Genomic DNA, 18,689 nt, shown 5'->3' with positions numbered 1-18,689 from the left:
TCCTACTCTGTTTGGTGAATAATGGAGTAGAGCTCATCCTGACCAGGCTGCCCACTGCGCAGTGACAAGTACCGGACAAGACCTTTACTCTGGACCCTGATCTTTATAGTTCTTTACCTGTGCCCACTAGACGACGTCGTCTTTGTCATTGGAATTCTTGAGGTGGTGTCAGTTCAGTGATGTAGGGATATTTTGAAACTGGTATGAACTGGACATTACCAGTTTACTAATTGATCTTTGTCTCTTTCTCTGTGTGTCTACATACATATATGATATACAGTGGGTGTAGAGCCTTAAATGAAAACACACAAACCAATATTTTTTCCAGCTTTACTTACTCAATGCAATCTCTAACATCCAAGTCAAAGATATCACAGCTACAGTTCAGAAGAATGATAAAAAATCAAAAACAAGACCTACTGAGATTAATAAAGGATCACCCCCCATGTCAATGTCATTTTGTTGACCCACCTTTTGCTTTAATGACAGCCTTCAGTCTGTTGATTCTTCTCTATCAGCTTTGCACATCTAGATTGAGCCCACTCAATATTTGCCCCCCACTCTTCATTACAGAACTGTTCAAGTTCGGTCAAAGTGGATGGTGAGCGTTGGTGGTCTGCTATCTTCAAATCTTTCCACAGATTTTCACTGTGATTTAGGTCTGGGCTCTGACTGGCCACAGGAGGACATTCACTTTTTTTCTCCTTCAGCTACTGTGTGGTCCATTTTGCTGTGTGCTTCGGGTTGTTGTCGTGTTGAAAGGTGAACATTCTGCCCAACTTCAACTTTCTGGCAGAGGGTAGCAGGTTTTCCTCAAGAATTTGATGGTATTTTGCTCCATCCGTTTTTCCTTCTACCCTAACGAGAGCCCCAGGCTCTGCAGCAGAGAAACACCCCCACAACAGGATGCTGCCACCTCCAGGCTTTACTGTAGGTGTAGTGTGTTGTGGATGGTGAGCCGCATTGGTGTACCATTTGGTATTGAGGCCAAATAGTTGGATTTTTGGTATCATCTGATCATAAGTCCTTTTTCCATTTGGCATCAGAATCTTCAAGGTGCATTCTGGCAAAGCTCAAACAATCCTTTATGTGGTCTTTCTTGAGAAGTGGCTTTTTCCTTGCGACCCTCCCGAACATGCACACAATGACCACTCTCTGCCATAAAATCCTGTAACTCCTTCAAAGTGGCCATTGGCCTCTTGGTAGCCTCTCTTACCAGTTTCCCCCTTGCTTTTCCATCCAGTTTGGAGGGATGGTCAGATCCAGGGAGGGTCCTAGTAGTACCAAACACTTGCCACTTCTTTATTATGGACTTTACTGGGCTCCTTGGGATTGATAAAGCCTTTGAGATATTTTTGTCTCCATCTCCTGCCTTATGTCTGTCCACAAGTCTATCCCTGAGATCTTTTGAAAGTGACTTGCCACCCATAGTCAGTTGTTTGCTGTCGGTCGCACTACCAAGCAAGGGAATGAATGATCCAGGAACAGCGTCACTGATCACACAGGTTACAACTGATCACCGGTGGAAGGAAGCCAGTAACCGCAATGGAAATGGTGGGCACTTACACCTGATTAAGTTTCTGATCCTTTATTCATCTCAGTATTTCTTGTTTTTTAATTTTTTTTAATTCTTCTGAACTGTAGCTGTGATATCTTTCACTTGGATGTTATAGATTACATTGAGTAAGTAAAGCTGGAAAAAATATTAGTTTGTGTGTTTACATTTAAGGCTGTAAAGCAAAAAAAAATGTGAATATTTTGAAGGGGGGGTTCTTTTCTATACCCACTGTATGTACAGGGCCAATAAAAGAAATGTGTCCACTTGAAGGTTTTTAATTTTTATTATTCTCCAACATTAAATCTCAATGGGACACCCAGTAAAGTCTTTCTAATAGCAAAGTGAGAACAGATCTCTCCAAAGTAGTCTAAATGATTCACAGAAATAAAACACAAACTGACTGATCACGTAAGTGTTCACCTCCCTCTAGTCAGCGCCAGTAGTTTGCGTCACAGGTGTTTACACCTCCACACTGCCATTTGTCTCCTCATCCTCCTTCTCTTTGTTAAAACTGCTCAGGCTCTATCAGGTGTCATGGTGGTCGTGAGCCTTTATGAGGTCCAGCTTACGGATTCTCATTTGGATTGACATCTCAACTCTTACCACCCCCGGACACTCATACTGTTGTTTTTAAGATATTCCTGTGTATCTTTGTCTCTTCATTTTGAGGCAAACCAAATCTTTTCCCAAGGTGCAGGTTTCTTGCCGACTGCATCAGGTTTTCCTCCAGGATTTCCTTGCATTTTGCTGCATTCCTTCTACCCTCACATGCCTTCCAGGGCCTTAACAGAACACTGGTCAACAAGCATTTTGCTACTGGGATTCTTTCACCTGTACTTTAACGAGTTTCACTTGCTGACTCCAAATCTGAAAACCGTTTTCGTCCAGCACGTCCCGTTTTTTAGTTGGACAGCTAGGGTGACTGGACAGTAAAGGCGATGCGTTTCAGTATTTAAGAAATAAGTTTGGTCTCGAGAAAAGTGAAGCCAAAATGAAGGAAGGTGTTTTTGTTGGCCCTGAAATCCGTGAATTGATGCTTGACGATGAGTTCAAAAGGAAACTGAAGCCCACTGAATCAGCACCCTCATTCGTGCAGGTTGTCCAGAATTTTCTTGACAAGCACAGAGCAGAGAATTACGCTGAGCTTGTGGAGAACCTGCAGAAACTATATCAGCTTACAGGAGCCAGAAGGTCACTGAAGACGCATTTTTTACACCACCACCAAATCTAAGCGATGTCAGAGATGAGCGTGGGGAAAGATTTCATCAAGGTGATGGAAAACTGATATCAGGGAAAATTCACTCCAAGCATGATGGGTGACTACCATTGGTTCTTGCAAAGAGAGATGGATGTGCAGTACAAGCGCAAAAGTGAGGGCCTGCAACATTTTTGGGCACGCTGACCTCACTTTTATATCGAGGTAAATTGACATAAATATACTTTAACGTGTCTCTGGTGTCGTCTTCTGGTTTGTTTTCAGAATAAGCACATCAAAACAATTTTGGTGGGACAGAGTCCAAACTCCAGATATCATGTTGATATATTATATTGATATTCAAAAGTGTCAAAACGGCAGTGATGTGTATTTCAAAAACCTGATGTGCTAGCTTAATTCCGATTTCATATATGAAACCAATGTTAAAAACTTAATAAAGAGATGCACTGAAGTTCCTAGAAGCAAACAAAAAATATTTTTTTGTAGACCAGTGGAAGCGTCCTCAGTGCCTGATGCTGCCACCTCCATGCTTGATGATGGCGGACGGTGTCTTTTTGATGCCGTGTAGTGTTTAAACATGGCCTTGAGCTTTTTGACCATTAGATTAAATTTTGGACTCCTCAGACCAAGGAACCTTCCTCCATCTGACTTCAGTGTTTCCCATGTGCCTTCAGGCAAACTCCAGCCAGGATGTCCTGTGTCTCCTCTCGCACTGAGCTGTGACTGAAGTCTCTCCAGTCTCATCCACTGTATCTCGTAACTCCGTCAGAGTTCTCGGATGTCGCTCATTGGCCTCCCTCTCTCGAGTGACCACTCCGTTTTTGTGGATGGCCTGCTCTATGCAGACTTCTTGCCTACCATCCTCTGCCCATTTCTTATCGATTGATTTACTGTTAAGTGGACTCCAAGGGGTTTTCAGCAACTTGGTGATTTTCTTCTGGTCTCCATGGCCTGACTTGTGCTTTTCACGGAGTTGCTTAGTCTGTCCTTTTGCCTTCTCTGCACAGGTTAGTCCACCAAACTGACTCAGTAGGGGTCATCCCTTCCACATACAGAAGCGCACTTTTATGACAATCAAATGAAACCCCAGGCAGGAGACCACCATTGGGTAAAATTGTTGCCTTCAAAAACTAGTTGGCTGCCCCAGCGATGATGGAGGGGTGTCATGTTAGAGGGGATGAATACTTAAGATATAATTTATTTATGGTTTTATACTTGTAATTAATTTAGAGCACTTTGCAGACGTCTGTTTTCACTTTGACATTTGAGTCTCTCTCTGTAGATCACAGTCAAAAAAAAAAGTCAAATGACTGCAAGTCAACGATATCGAACATCACGAGTTGTTGCTTATCTCCCAAAGACTAGTAATACCATACTGTACACGTGTCACAATGCATTTGAACATTTATTATTTTTTGGATGTGTTCAGATAATTAACGCTATAAAGTACCAAGTCATAGAGTTTGTGCGGCTTCTTCTTGGATTGTAGGCAAGTGAATGTTTTACGAAAACAACTCAATGTTGTCTCCCATCTGTAAAGTCGTTCCCTTGGACGCACCGGCTGGCCAAAGCAGTATCCGTCAGGGAGACTCATTTTTTTTTCTTTTTTTCATATACTTAATAATCATTAACCTATAAAAGGAATCTGAGCCTGCATAACGCTGTGGTGCTTTTAGGCAAACAAGTTTATTGTTGTATTATAGCAGCTATTCTCAACCTTTTTCTCCTTGTGAACCCCTTCAAAAAAACCATAATAAATTGGCGAACCCCCTGTTTACTCATTATGATATACTGCAGGTTTATTCTTGTACGTTAGATGTTTTGTTTCAGTGTGTCTACAAAGAAGTGATGGTTTTAAACTGCTGTTGGCCAGCACTTCATTACAAATTACACAAAGCGGTTTAGGTTCTGACTCGTCCCCGGTAAAATAAAAACCCATTCGTAAATAGTTGCTGTCATATTTTCGTTTCTTCTCTTTTGTCTTACTATGTTCGCCAATTATTTCCTTGTTTTCAGTCTGGAGAGACGGTAGCTCACTACAACTTTCAGTATCGTCACCCTGTGTTGGTACCAAATCAGGGACTGAAGTAGAAGAAGAAGCAATTGATTGCTCGTCCAGCTTTTTGTCAGACTTGATAAAACTACCTGTTTTTAACAATCCATAATCAAATTACAGAGTAATAATTATTCACTTTCACGTTCGACGTTTGCACGTTTAAGAAAAAAGTCTTTATCGTAATTTATTTACACACACTATGCACTACCAATTTATCTTATTAAAATCACCCGTGGTTCTTAAGCGCGTTGTACAATTCAATTTGTCTCTACTCTGCCTTGTGTGATCGTGGCGTTTTTATATCAGCAGGTGTTATTGTCGTTCTTTCGAGCGTATTCGGGGTTCTCAGTTTGCTGAATTGGAAGTTTCCGGATCATTGTGAATTTCCCCTTGGGGATTAATAAAGAAAGAAAGAAAGAAAGGAAAGAAAGAAAGAAAGAGAATGTAAGTAAGTAAGTTTGTAAGTAAGTCAGTCAGTCTGTCTTGTACACGCATCGCCAGCGGTGTAGCATCTTCTCGCGTTACAGATTGTTACCTGTTGCGACTCGACATTTTTACGGAATCTTCCGTCACAATGCGTAAGTGACTGAGGTAATATTCATGAATTTGACATTTAATTGATTTGTTCACCCATTTTTATTATTGTATTATTAATAGTACTGTGAATATATTTTCCTACATTTAACATTTCGTTATATTTTTTTACGTTTGGGATTTAAAATTCCGCCATTACAATATTTTTTTCACAAACCCCTTTTATACAGGGGTTCATGAACCACCGGTTGGGAATCACTGTATTATAGATTTATAGGAAACATTGGAAATAAAAGAATCTGAATAATGAATAGTCTTCTTTGAGAAAACGTGTCTAAAACGTTTACCGTGATCACGTCTGGTGCAGACACTCTAACCGTATTAATGTCTACAGTGGGGGCTCCCAGCCTTTTTTGCTTCGCTTAGCCCGTGTCAACTTTTCAATAGTAAATTTACCCCCAGCCTGTTTTGTTCAGTAATTTCACTTTATACTACTACTTTATTAAAACAATCGACAAATGGGAAAGTTTAAGGTACTGCTTTGAACATTTTTATTTTAAATTCTAAGAGCACAATAATAGCACATGATATTGGTATTTCACTTCTTTATAATGATGAGCAGATACACAAGACACGGCGAGTCGATGAGAAGACATCAATCGGTGAAACGCTTGTTCTTGCTTTTCACATAATCAGTGGTTTTGAATATTCTTGAATTATATTTTTGTCATCTATAGCTTTACTTATCAGGTCTTTTTGTATTTTTAAACATCATAATTAATAAGATCAATTTAACCTAAACTGCATTTTATAGAGGAACCCCAAATTACTCGCCAATCACAATATGTAGCCTATGCCCAAAACAAGGTAGCCTCTTCCAGTTATTAATCCGTAGTGCACTGACAACGTTAGCCCCGCTGTCTGTTCTCATGCACACCATACGGTCTTCTCGCAGTGACCATGATGCCAGTGCATCTTTCAGACCTTGCGCAATGATGTCGCCAGTGTGATCTTGTGGGAAGTAGAATGTTTGCAAACAGAAGCTTTGCAGTTGCCAGTTTTCGTCAATGAAATGCACCGTCAGGGAGAGGTATGGCTTGGATGTTCGGCTTGACCATAAATCCGTTGTGGCAAAATATGAAACATTTTGCAGTTTATGCGTCAGAGTTTGGCGACACGAATCATACAACTTTAGGCAGAGCTGTTTGACTGGAATATTTTCGGCCAGGCAGTGTGTACCTTGGGTTTAAAGTATTCAAAAGTTGTTTAAAACCGTCTCTCTCAACCGCTTGAATTGTACCATATCTTTTGCGATGTAATTGGTGATGGCGTTTGTTATGTCACGCCATCTGTTGCTTTTCTTGTCGTAAGGCACTGTTTTGCAGAATGAGTCTGCTAAAGTTTGCCGAGTGTGTTTTTGTGCTTGTACCTTGGTTACTTTAGACTTGTGCTGGACAGTTGACTCCTTAAGCTTTTCGTACTCTTCGTATTCTGTGCGGTGGTTAGTTCGCAAATGGTGAAACAAGTTAGTTGTCGAGCTGTCTTTAACGGCAACCGATTTACCACATAGTTTGCAGATTGCCGTCTTTTGAGCAACATCAGTCTTTTCAAAACCAAACCACTGCCATGCGAATGAAAATAAACCACGTCTGGCAATTAACTCTGACGACGTAGATGGCGAGGCTGTTGTATCATGTGGCGCTGTTTGTTCACTCATTTTGAGGCAGGGAGCGACGCTAACTTGCGGCTTGCTGGACGTGCACGCCTACGCAACTCGCTTTGCACACGCGCAGTGGTCTATACTGTTGCATTAGTGAATGAACTCTGTGTTTCTTTTTTTTGCAAAGCCAGTTACATACTCGATAATTTAATCTCGCACATTGTTAAAACAGCAATTAAGATATAATCGTAAACGATGTATATCGCACACGCCTAGCTGCACTGTGTTCACTTTCGTGATCTTTGTGATCATAACGGCATAAATGCGTAGTAATGGTTTGATAGTATTACTTTTCTAGCGTAGCTTGAGGTTTTTTCAGTCTCACTAAATGTTAAAATGTGGTACAGTTTTGCACCTGAGTTCTTCTGTAACTACAGCAGTAGGCCTTTATAACGCCTCGCCATGACGGCTGTCATCGTTAATCACGTCAGAAGTTTGACTTTTTGTATTTTTGCTGTTGTTCAGGTGGGTTTTTTTCCCCCCAGGACTCCACATTTCTCCCCCGTGTCCCTAATGCAGTCTAATCTATGAAGGTCATTGGCTCAGCGTAAATGAGTGTGCTCTTTGGGTTAATTTTGCACGCCTAGTTTTATCAGTAGCCCACCGTTAGACCGAGCCACTTCCTAAAATCAATGAATTACAAAGATAAAAGCTTAAAACTGCGCTCATTATTCTGTGTAGTGTAATTTATAATCAGCTCTCTCTTCATTTTTTTATTTTTACAGAATGCCAGTTAATGAAAACAGAACGACCAAAGCCAAACACATTCATTATCAGATGTCTACAGTGGACCACCGTCATAGAAAGGACTTTTCACGTTGACACTCCTGAAGAGCGGTAAGAGGACGATTTTCTTTATTACACTTTTTTATGCGACACCTCCTACCTCTAAGAGTCCATTTTCAGACCCACCATTATTTATTTGTTTATTTATATAAATATTTTAGGAAGACGTTATTTAAATAAATTGTGCCTGCAATATAGTACAGTAGGTCAATGGTTCAAGTCCTGCATCATCTCTGTGGAGTTTGCACCCATTGCCTGTGTCTGCTTGGCCGCCTTCTGGGTATTCTGGTTTCCTCCTAAATCACGGAGAGCCTGCGTCTTGGGCTAACTGGCACCTCTTCGGTGTGTGGTTGTGCGAGTAAATGGGCGCTGCCATGGACTGGCACTCTGTCCTCTGCTGGTGACTGCCCAGTCCAAATTAAGTGGGGTTTTTATAAAGTTACGTGAACACATCTTGATATTTTTATTGGGCCTTTCTTGGGGAAACCAACATGGTGCATGAACAGTAGTAAGAAGTCAAAGTATAAGAATTACACTGCACAGTTTTTCAAAAGTTCTACTTCCTGAACATTTTTTGGTGATTATAATGGACAGCTTCAAGCTGAACACAAATGTTAGAATTTGGAGAACCATGAAATGAACTTTAATTGAATTTAGCGTGCATAATCTCTCAATGACGCTGACAACACCGCATTACTGACCTAAAAATGTTTTCCTGCTGATTTTCTTTTGTACTCAACATCTGAGGCGTCCTATTTCAGTGTCCAACAATAATCACCCAGCATTGATGGATTCACACTTGCCCTCGTGCAGCTTTTCCATTATTGCAATGCCCTGGTAAAACCTTTTAGCACGTCTGTCACTGGCAGCACTAAGATTAGCAGGTGAATGCCAACAATGCCTCTTCAGTAACAGACGTAGTTTGGTGCTCTGCAGTTTCCATGAAGACTTTCAACAACATTCTTGAATGTCTTCTTTACGACTTCCTCTGGCCTCACTAGCAGATCTTTGATTCACTTGTCATGGATGACGTGTCTCATCTGTGGACCAACAAAAATGCCATCCTTTGTCTTGGCATCAGCTGTTTATGGAAACATCTGACTCAAATATTTAAATCCTTCACCTTCCTCGTTCATTGCTTTCAATAAAAACTTCATCAGTCCAAGCTTTACATGAAGAGAAAGCAAAAATATCTTTATTGGGTCGCCAAATACTTTATGTGGCACACTTTTCTACTCTTATGACGTAAACATTTTTAACGTAAGGAGACTCTTTGGGATGGCTGGCCCATTCACAGTACTTAGTCTGTCCGATCTGCATTTCTAGTATCAGTGTCCACTGCTTTTAGATTACAACAGATGTTCCTGTTGTAGTTGTTGAACTGCATATGTCTGCGTATTACATGAGGGAAAAATCAAAAACAGGCGATTTACAATACAAGATAAGAAATTTTAAAGTTCATTTCTGTCAACTGCAGGCCAACATCCATAAGACCGACCCGAATGTCTTCAGCAGACAACATCTTTGTTGTTTGGTGTCTCCTATCAAGCTTGCCTGGATAATAGATGGAACTTTTATTTGTCCCCACGGGGGAAATGTGGCTTTTTACAGAAGCTCTTTAAATAAATAAATATGTAGTTCCCTTGACCAGAGAACTCATTGAGTGTGTGTTTGTGTGTGTGTGTATGTGTGTATATATACGAGGGATGTTCAGAAAGTCTCCATACTTTCTTTTTAACTCTACTAGGGGGCTTCACTCGCCAGCCACTTTGCGTCTCTGCCACTCACGTACGTGGATTTCACTTTCACGAAACAACAAATCTTTTAATTCTTGCAGATACGACTCTTCATTGGGAAGAAACACTGCTTATCACTGATGGCAACACGAATTAGACGATCTACAAGTCTCCGACTTAAAGTTTAAATCCAAACAATATCGACATACTTCTGTCATGTCACCAATGTCCATATATTTGATCTCTTTTCACTGTTCCGTTATTTCACTGTATAATAATTTCTGTTTGTTTGCACTAATGCGATCTTTACTATCATTTTTTTTAGACCTTCGAATTTTAGTACTTTCATTATCTCTCTAACCTGCTCTGCATGTGTATTGCGCCAACGTTTTTGAATTCTTTATGATGTTCTACTTTGTCATCTACTCTTTGTGTTTTATTTCCGGCCTCGGGCGTGATTAAATCTCTTGGCACAAAGTCTCGTCTCGCGGGACATGAAAGTGTTTCTCTGAAAAAGTCTCGTCTCGTCCCAGGATTTTTTTATATAATAGAAAGATTTATTAAGATTTTCAAAAACAAATTACATCACTTTTCCAGTGAGAAGTCAAGCAAAATGACCCCTTTTATTGGCTAACTAAAAAGATTACAATATGCAAGCTTTCGAGGCAACTCAGGCCCCTTCTTCAGGCGAGATGTAAACCTGAGTTGCCTCGAAAGCTTGCATATTGTAATCTTTTTAGTTAGCCAATCAAAGGTGTCATTTTGCTTGACTTCTCACTACATTCATAATGGCTAACACGGTACAACACCCTAGTGTCACTTTTCTACCTTCCTTTGTGATGCAATTTTCCCAGCATCGTGCCAACTTTTTAATACCATCAGTAAAAAATGTTTTTGCCTTCACCGTTTGCAACGAAAATATAAAAGTACGGAAACTTTTTGAACATCCCTTATATATACTGGTATGACTAAAAAGACAATGTCGAACTTGACAGTCCCAGTCCAAGTGAGGTGTTCATTATCCAGAGGTTTTGCTGTCGGTATAAAGGACCCGCAGTAGTATTTCTTGACACATTTCACTGCTAAATAATTCATTGGCTGAAAGTCCTCATTGTTGGTGTGTCAGAGAGAAGATGTGCAGCTTTGTTTGTAATGGCACTCAGTTTTGTTTTAATTCTCTCCTTTCCTACGACCTCCATGGGGTCCAGAGTACATCCCATAACTGAGCCTGGCCTTTTAATTAGTTTGTGTATTTGGTGGGCCTCTCTTCATGTCACCAGCCCAGCACACCAAAAATTACACTGGCAATCACAAAATTGTAGAAGATGTGAAGGATGTCACTTCCCACATTAAAGGAATGAAATCTCTTAAGGAAGAAGAGTCCGGTCTGCCCTTTCTTCTTTAGTTCCTGTGTGTTCCGAGACCAGCCCAACCTAGTTATTAATGTGGACCACCTCTACATCCACTCCTTGAATAGTGACCGGACATAGAGGCTCTTTAGTGTGGTTTTGCTGATGTTAAGTTGCAGACAATTCATTTTACAACAGGAAACAAACTTCTCTCCTAGGTCTCATCCGCCTTATCAAACACCCCATAAGTGCAGAATCGTCTGAGAATTTCTTTCTGCAGGTGACCTAACCTGCAAGTCAAGTCCAGTCAAGTTGGGGAGTATGCACTGGTACAGTGTGTTGCCGCACCCACTACACAACGAAACGACTCAGGATCCTGGTTTGCAACCCCCCAGGCAGACACGTAGCCCAGTCCCAACCTCCGGAAATGACCCTCTCTCTGCTGCAGCCAGGTGTTACGTGGGCGACCCCTTTCCTGGTCCAGCCTCTCAGGTCCACAACAATGAGGATCTTATGAGCTGGATCACCCTCGGGGAAACACGCCACATGGCTGTAGTGCTGTAACTGACACTCCCTCACAATGCAGGTCATGCGCCTCATTCAGGACTCCATGAGCAACACAAAGTCAAACCAATGGGACCCAAGGATTTTCCGGAGAGACACACATGAAGGAGTCCAGTCTTCGTCTCAGGTCACTGGATAGTGTCCATGTCTCGCAACCATATAGCAAGACAGGAAGCACCAGGACACTAAAGACTTGGACCTTCGTCCTTTTGCATAGATATCGGGAGCGCCACACACCCCTCTCCAGTGACCTCATGACCTCCATGCTCTCCCAATCCGTCTACTGACAATCATAGGAAGAGTCACCAGAGACGTGAATGTCACTGCCAAGGTAAGTAAACCTCTCGACGAGGTCGACATTCTCTCCACAGACAGACACACTGCTGATGGCCATGCCGAAGAGGTCATTAAAGGCCTGGATCTTGGTTTTTATCAGGACACTCGCAAGCACAGACACTCAGACTCCTCGCTCAGTCTCTCAAGCGCCTCCATTGACTCCATGAAGATCACAGCAGCGTCAGCAAAGTCAAGACCAGTGTACAGGCTGGCCATGTTATCCAGCAACTTCGAGGGGATCCCACGAACCCTCAGGATGTCCCACAGGGCAACTCGATCAACTGAGTCAAACACTTTTCGAAAATTGACAAAGGCTGCAAAGAAACTCTGCCGATTTTCGCGTTTGCGCTCTATGAGAGCCCTCAGTGCCAGGATGCGGTCGATGGTAGAGTTCTTAGGCGTACAACCAGACTGCTCCGGTCGCTGGTAGGTGAGCAAGTGATCACGGATCCTATTGACGACGACCCTAGCAAGGACCTTACCCAGCACCAAGAGCAGTGTTATCCCCATGTAGTTGCTGCAATCCAGGCGATCTCCCTTCCCTTTCCAGATAGGGACAACAAGTTCCGTTTTCCAGTCAGTTGGGATGATGCCAGTCTCCCAAATGGAAGCAAAGATTGCTTGCAATGCCAGGAGGACAGCCTTACCACCAGCCTGGAGAAGTTCACCCCGAATAACACAGATCCCCTGTAGCCTTTCCTCCCCCCAGCTAGTTCACCACCTGTGCAATCTCAGTGTGACTGGGGGGTTCACAGCTAATTGGAGGATCAGCCTCAAGAACCGTGGACCCAGAGATATCCAACATCCTAGCCGGAAAATCAGCTTTGAACAACTGCTCAAAGTAGCCAGCCCAGTGGGTCACAACTGCAGTGTCATCCGTAAGGAACGTTCCATCAGCTGCCCTGACTGCGACTCTCCGAGGAACAGATTCAGATGTGCGGAATGCTTTGATTCCTCTGTAAGTAGGATGTGGGTCGCTAGACCACAGATGATGTGTCACTTGCTCACAGATTCCTCTAACAAAAGCCTCCTTATCTGCCCTCAGAGCCCTTGCAGCCGTCTCTCTCAGTTTCCGGTACAGACCAGAGTTGCCATTGAGCCATGCAATGCGACTCCTCTTAATGATATCCAGGGTGCCCTGCGAGATGAAATCTCTCCTTCTGGGAACACAGGTAACACCAACACAACCCTCAGCAACCTTCAGGGTCTTGTCACGGAAGATCTCCCACATCACATTAGGATCGGCAGTCGTACCCAAATCTGCAAGTTCCTCACACAAACTGTGTGCAGACTCATTAGAAACAGCCTGGTCTTGGAGTCTGGCCAAGTTCAGACTCCTTTTCCTAGTAGGTGGTAACCCAATGGACCTAAGCTGGATCCTAAGAGTAGCAACAACAAGTCTCTGGTCAGAATTCACAAACTGGGCACTTCTGTAGACCCTCTAGTTTTACAAGAGCCTTCAGCGTCTGCCCACTAGGATGTGATCGATCTGCTTCACCGCACCACCAGTATTGGAGTACCATGTCCCAACGATGCGGTTCAGGGCGCTGGAACCAAGATCCAGCGATTTGCAGCCCCTGACCTTTTGCAAAGTCAGTGAACATGGAGCCGCTTTCACCATGGCCACCAGATCCATGGGAACCGAGACAATCCTCATAGCCAGCCCTGTCAGTGCCAGTGGCTGCATTGAAGTCACCCATGACCAGAGGAGTGTCACCTCGTGGGCACCCATCAACCACCGAGCGAAGCTGCGAATAAAATGTCTCCCTTGCCGAGACATCACTCACCACGGTTGGAGCAGACACCGAGACAACAGACAAGGCACCCAGAGAGTGCCGTAATCTGAGTCTCATAATACGTTAATTGAAAGGAGTGACATCATTGGAGACCATCGGAAGAAGCCAATCTGCTACAGCAACAGCTACTCCCCGAGTATGACAGCCATCAGACTGACCAGACCAATAAAAGGTGTATCCACCTACAGAGATCTGGCCAGTCCCCGGTCCGGAGTTTACGCAGCACCTCCGACAGCAGAGGAAGATGATTATCTTGCTGAAGAGACGAGACTTGTTCCATGCGCCCACCCATATGGGCCGCCTCAAATTGGGACCTGAGGGCTGCCGTTTAGCGGGGGACATCTCAGCACCACATCAGTTCCGATCCCGAACAGACCTGACCCTATTGACTCTCCAACGGTTTCGACTCTTCCAGGGATGGGGCTCCTGAGGGCTTTCCCCCATCCCCTTCATGATGCGAGCAGCCTTCCTAACCTGCTGTTGTGTTTATAGTTGAAGGTGTTCAGAGTGAAGAGAAGAGCAGACAGGCCTGTTCCTTATGGTGCTCCAGAGTTGCTCTCACAATCCTCGAGAGTCTCTCCTGGACAGACAGTCCGTCATTCAGGACACCACAGGCTCATCCACCAGCTTTAACAGAAGTTGCTAGATAGTATTGAAGGTGCTGGAGAAATCGAAAAGTTACCTCTAAAGTAATGGCTATGTAGAAATTATTAGATAAACCTTTTATATTTAGTTATAAACATATACTTAACAGCGCGGTGTCCTGGGACGGAGTAGCACCGTGGAGTTTGCATGGCATCTCCTTGCTGCAGGTTCTTCTCTGGCTGCTCAGGTTACCTTTGCACATCCCTAAGATCTGTGGATTTGCTACCCACACGCCAGCCCAGTATGAGTGGACCCTCCAAGTGATTGATGCCCCCTCCGAGTTTGATTCCTGCCTTGCACCTGATGTTTCTTGGGTAGGCTGTAGCACCCCTTGGTCCTGACTGAGTGTTATGTTACAGAGTCACTTTTTGTAATTACTTTACAATATTTCTCCCTTTATTTAAAAGTATTATTTTTACTTTTGTTTTGTCACAGGCTGCGATTCTCCCAGAAAACAAACACTGCACAAGTCATAGTTTAATTCTATCCGAGGGAAAAAATTCTCTGTTTTACTGTAAAACTGCAAGACTGTTTTAATTTAAAAGAAAAAAGGGCCCGGGCCTCCTAGCCTGAGATCTAATGAGCGATCCTCATTCTAAATACTGTTTATGGACTGTCATAAGTTATTGACTCTTCAGTTAAAAGACATTCTCATAAACCTTTATGACACTGATAAAACAATTAAAATGAGCCGAGACAGTCGAGTCATCTTGTAATCCATCACCAAGCAATTCCGTTTTCCTCCAGGCAGGTTAGCAGCTGCCTTGTGATAGTCACAGATGTTTAAACACTTCATGTGATCATCTGCCACCTTTTAAAGAGACTGTGGCATTTCTCCTAACTGTTATCACTGCAATGTGTTTGATTTCCTTCAAAATGCACGATTTTCTGAAGGGACCAGCTAGAATGAGGAGCCATCAGACCGCCATCAGGTTGAAATAGACATGTCAATTTGTAAATTAATGACAGTGCGTTTCTTTTACTAAATGAATTTGACTGACAGGAGGTTTTGTAGAAGATGCACCTTCAATAAGGCCGTCGCTGCTGGCAGTCAGCCGTGGACACTGCATACGTTAAGAACACACGTGAGATATTAGATAGATAGATAGATAGATAGATACTTTATTAATCCCAAGGGGAAATTCACATACTCCAGCAGCAGCATACTGATAAAGAAATTAAATTAAAGAGTGATAACAATGCAAATATACAGACAGACAATAACTTTGTGTAATGTTAATGTTTACCCCCCCATAGTCACATAGTGTGGAGGAGGAACGATCTCCTCAGTCTGTCAGTGAGCAGGACGGTGACAGCAGTCTGTCGCTGAAGCTGCTCCTCTGTCTGGAGATGATCCTGTTCAGTGGATGCAGTGGACTCTCCATGACTGACAGGAGCCTGCTCAGCGCCCGTCGCTCTGCCACAGATGTTAAACTGTCCAGCTCCGTATCTACAATAGAGCCTGCCTTCCTCACCAGTTTGTCCAGGCGTGAGGCGTCTTTCCTCTTAATGCTGCCTCCCCAGCACACCACTGCGTAGAAGAAGGCGCTCGCCACAACCGTCTGATAGAACATCTGCAGCATCTTATTGCAGATGTTGAAGGACGCCAGCCTTCTAAGTAAGTATAGTCGGCTCTGTCCTCTCTTGCACAGAGCATCAGTATTGGCAGTCCAGTCTAATTTATCATCCAGCTGCACTCCCAGGTATTTATAGGTCTGTACCCTCTGCACACAATCACCTCTGATGATCACGGGGTCCATGAGGGGTCTGGGCCTCCTAAAATCCACCACCAGCTCCTTGGTTTTGCTGGTGTTCAGTTGTAGGTGGTTTGAGTCGCACCATTTAACAAAGTCCTTGATTAGGTCCCTATACTCCTCCTCCTGCCCACTCCTGATGCAGCCCAGGACAGCAGTGTCATCAGCGAACTTTTGCACGTGGCAGGACTCCGAGTTGTATTGGAAGTCTGATGTATATAGGCTGAACAGGACCGGAGAAAGTTCAGTCCCCTGTGGCGCTCCTGTGTTGTTGACCACAATGTCAGACCTGCAGTTCCCGAGACGCACATACTGAGGTCTGTTTGTAAGATAGTCCACGATCCATGCCACCAGGTGTGAATCTACTCCCATCTCTGTCAGCTTGTCACTAAGGAGCAGAGGTTGGATGGTGCTGAAGGCGCTAGAGAAGTCTAGAAACATAATTCTTACAGCACCACTGCCTCTGTCTAAGTGGGAGAGGGATCGGTGTAGCATATAGATGATGGCATCCTCTGCTCCCACCTTCTCCTGGTATGCAAACTGCAGAGGGTCGAGGGCGTGTTGAACCTGTGGCCTCCGGTCACACGAGAGGAGAACGCTCACTCCATCCAGCCTGTTTGTTTAGATCTCAGCTAAATACTAAACATGCCATCCTCGGGTTACAAAAAGTGAAAAGCTCAGCATTGGAATTTCTTCTTTGCTTATAAAACAGCCACTCGGTGACTTGTTGTAAAGTCGAATTCTTTGGCAGTTACCGACACATCTTCTTCTTCAGGGTGTGTGTGTGTAAATGTATACACTATGAGAGCATTTATTACTGTTTATAAATATGACAACTTTGTTTAACCTCGATTAGCTATTATTTGTCTAAAACAAAATTTAAAGTCGCAAATTCTATGCCTTGTGTACAAGGACTAAAGCGTACATTCGGCAGAAAAACTGGCTCATAGGCAAAGTAGGTGAACTTTGGTTTCAGTAACCAGCGGCCCGTTCTTTAGCAGCCAAGCCTCTCTCTGCTTCCGAGCCATTTTTGTCATCTCCTTTGAACATCTTTTTTTTTTTTTTGATTCTTCTTTACAAAATTTCTTAATCGTCTGTAGATTTGTACGAGTAGCCCACTTCAAGTCATCTGAACGTCTCTGATCAGTAATTGGACTTAGCCGTTCTTGTCATCTTCAAGTCACCTCATAGATGTGACATTCTGCCTGCATGGTATTTTGGTACGACTCCTGGGGCGGAGGGCTGGGGCCCTTACCCGGCTGGGGCACCTCGACAATGGAAGGACCGGGAGAGAGAGCTTGTCCAGGACATTACTTCCCACAGATCGCTAGAGGGCGGCACCACGGGTTTAGACCATGGAAGCTCAACCTTGCAGGGGGCGCCTGCACATTTGGTGATCCCTGTTTGGCAGCACTTCAGCCACACCCAGAAGAAGGTCATTGGACACCTAGAGTGCAACTGCCGCTCACTACGCGGGGAGCCAAAGTCGGGAGGAAGAAGGACAAAGCTTGCCGGAAGAGGAGTGGAGGCAGAACGACAGAGTGTGAGAGATATGAAGAGAAGAAAATGACTGTGAACAGCATGCTTTGCTTCTTTGTACTGTGCTGTACTGTGGGGAGCGAGGAAAAAGGCGCCTCCCAGCTGTGAATACAAGTGTGTTGTGTGTCGGCTAAGGGGGGCTATACGCGCCCCAGTGGTCCACACTCCAAATTCTTAATTCTGTCAATGATGTGTCATGTAAAGTCTTTAGGAAGAAATTGACTGAGCTGTAATCCTTAACATCATCACCACAATGCTTTCCAGCCCATAATAGTATATTTTGGCAGTAGACCGTGTGAAGTGTTTCACAAAGCATGGGTTTGTTTTTGTTTTGTGGCAAATGGAATAATTTGAAATGAATCTGTCTGGAGGTCTCTTCCAAATGATTTAATTCTGATGTGCGTGTTTGTCTTCAGCTAGTGATATGAACACCGTCAGCTGTTAGCACACGAGGTCTGCAGATCGCTTTGCGTTATCTTGTGTTTAATTGGGCGGTGGCTGTGCGAGTTGTCCATGTAGCGGAGAGTCTCGTAGACTTTGTCCTGCTGATTGGTTCTCTGTGTGGTTATCCTGAAGCTCGCTTATTTTAGCACCTCAATATACTTGACTCCTTGGCTGAGCTGAAGAGCATTGTGGGCCACTTAGTTTTGCTGATGTGCTCCTCTTTATTTGGCTGATTCTCTTTTAAATGCACACGTCAATCCCACAGCATCTCCACATGTTAAAAATGAAAAAAAAAAACAAAAAACCAACAAACATTTCATGGCCTGTCAAAACGAAAACGTTAATGCGTGTGATTATCTTATTAAGTAAACTGAATTATTTATTTACCAGTAACGGCGCACTGCATGAATACACTTGACGTGACATGCCTAGTATTCATCCTCTTTCTCTGTATGTTTACCATTCGTTTGCTCGGAGGTTGATGCGCTTGCTGCTCTTCTTTTCTCCACCCCAGCGGCCCGCTGCATCTCTTCTTCCGTCGGCATCTTTTCGCGTTAAAACTGATTAAGTCAGAGTTTGTGTTGCACTTACTTAGTACTTTTCGTTAATTCATCACTTTAGCTGGCACTTAATTCTTCAGTCTGCCTCAAGTATGA

The 18,689-nt window shown here is 43.5% G+C and overlaps 1 protein-coding gene across 1 annotated transcript in view; it reads left to right on the top strand.

Moving 5' to 3' along the window:
* akt3a (v-akt murine thymoma viral oncogene homolog 3a) overlaps positions 1–18,689 on the top strand; it is a 448,680-nt gene that overhangs the window by 353,694 nt on the left and 76,297 nt on the right. Inside the window, exon 4 of the mRNA XM_028820998.2 lies at positions 7,810–7,921. Within this exon, the coding sequence (XP_028676831.2) occupies positions 7,810–7,921 (112 nt within the window). The remainder of the gene's footprint in view (positions 1–7,809; positions 7,922–18,689) is intronic.

The sequence above is a fragment of the Erpetoichthys calabaricus genome, chromosome 15, assembly GCF_900747795.2.
Source record: "Erpetoichthys calabaricus chromosome 15, fErpCal1.3, whole genome shotgun sequence".
Taxonomy (NCBI): Eukaryota; Metazoa; Chordata; class Cladistia; order Polypteriformes; family Polypteridae; genus Erpetoichthys; species Erpetoichthys calabaricus.
This window is presented reverse-complemented; position numbering and strand designations above follow the sequence as displayed.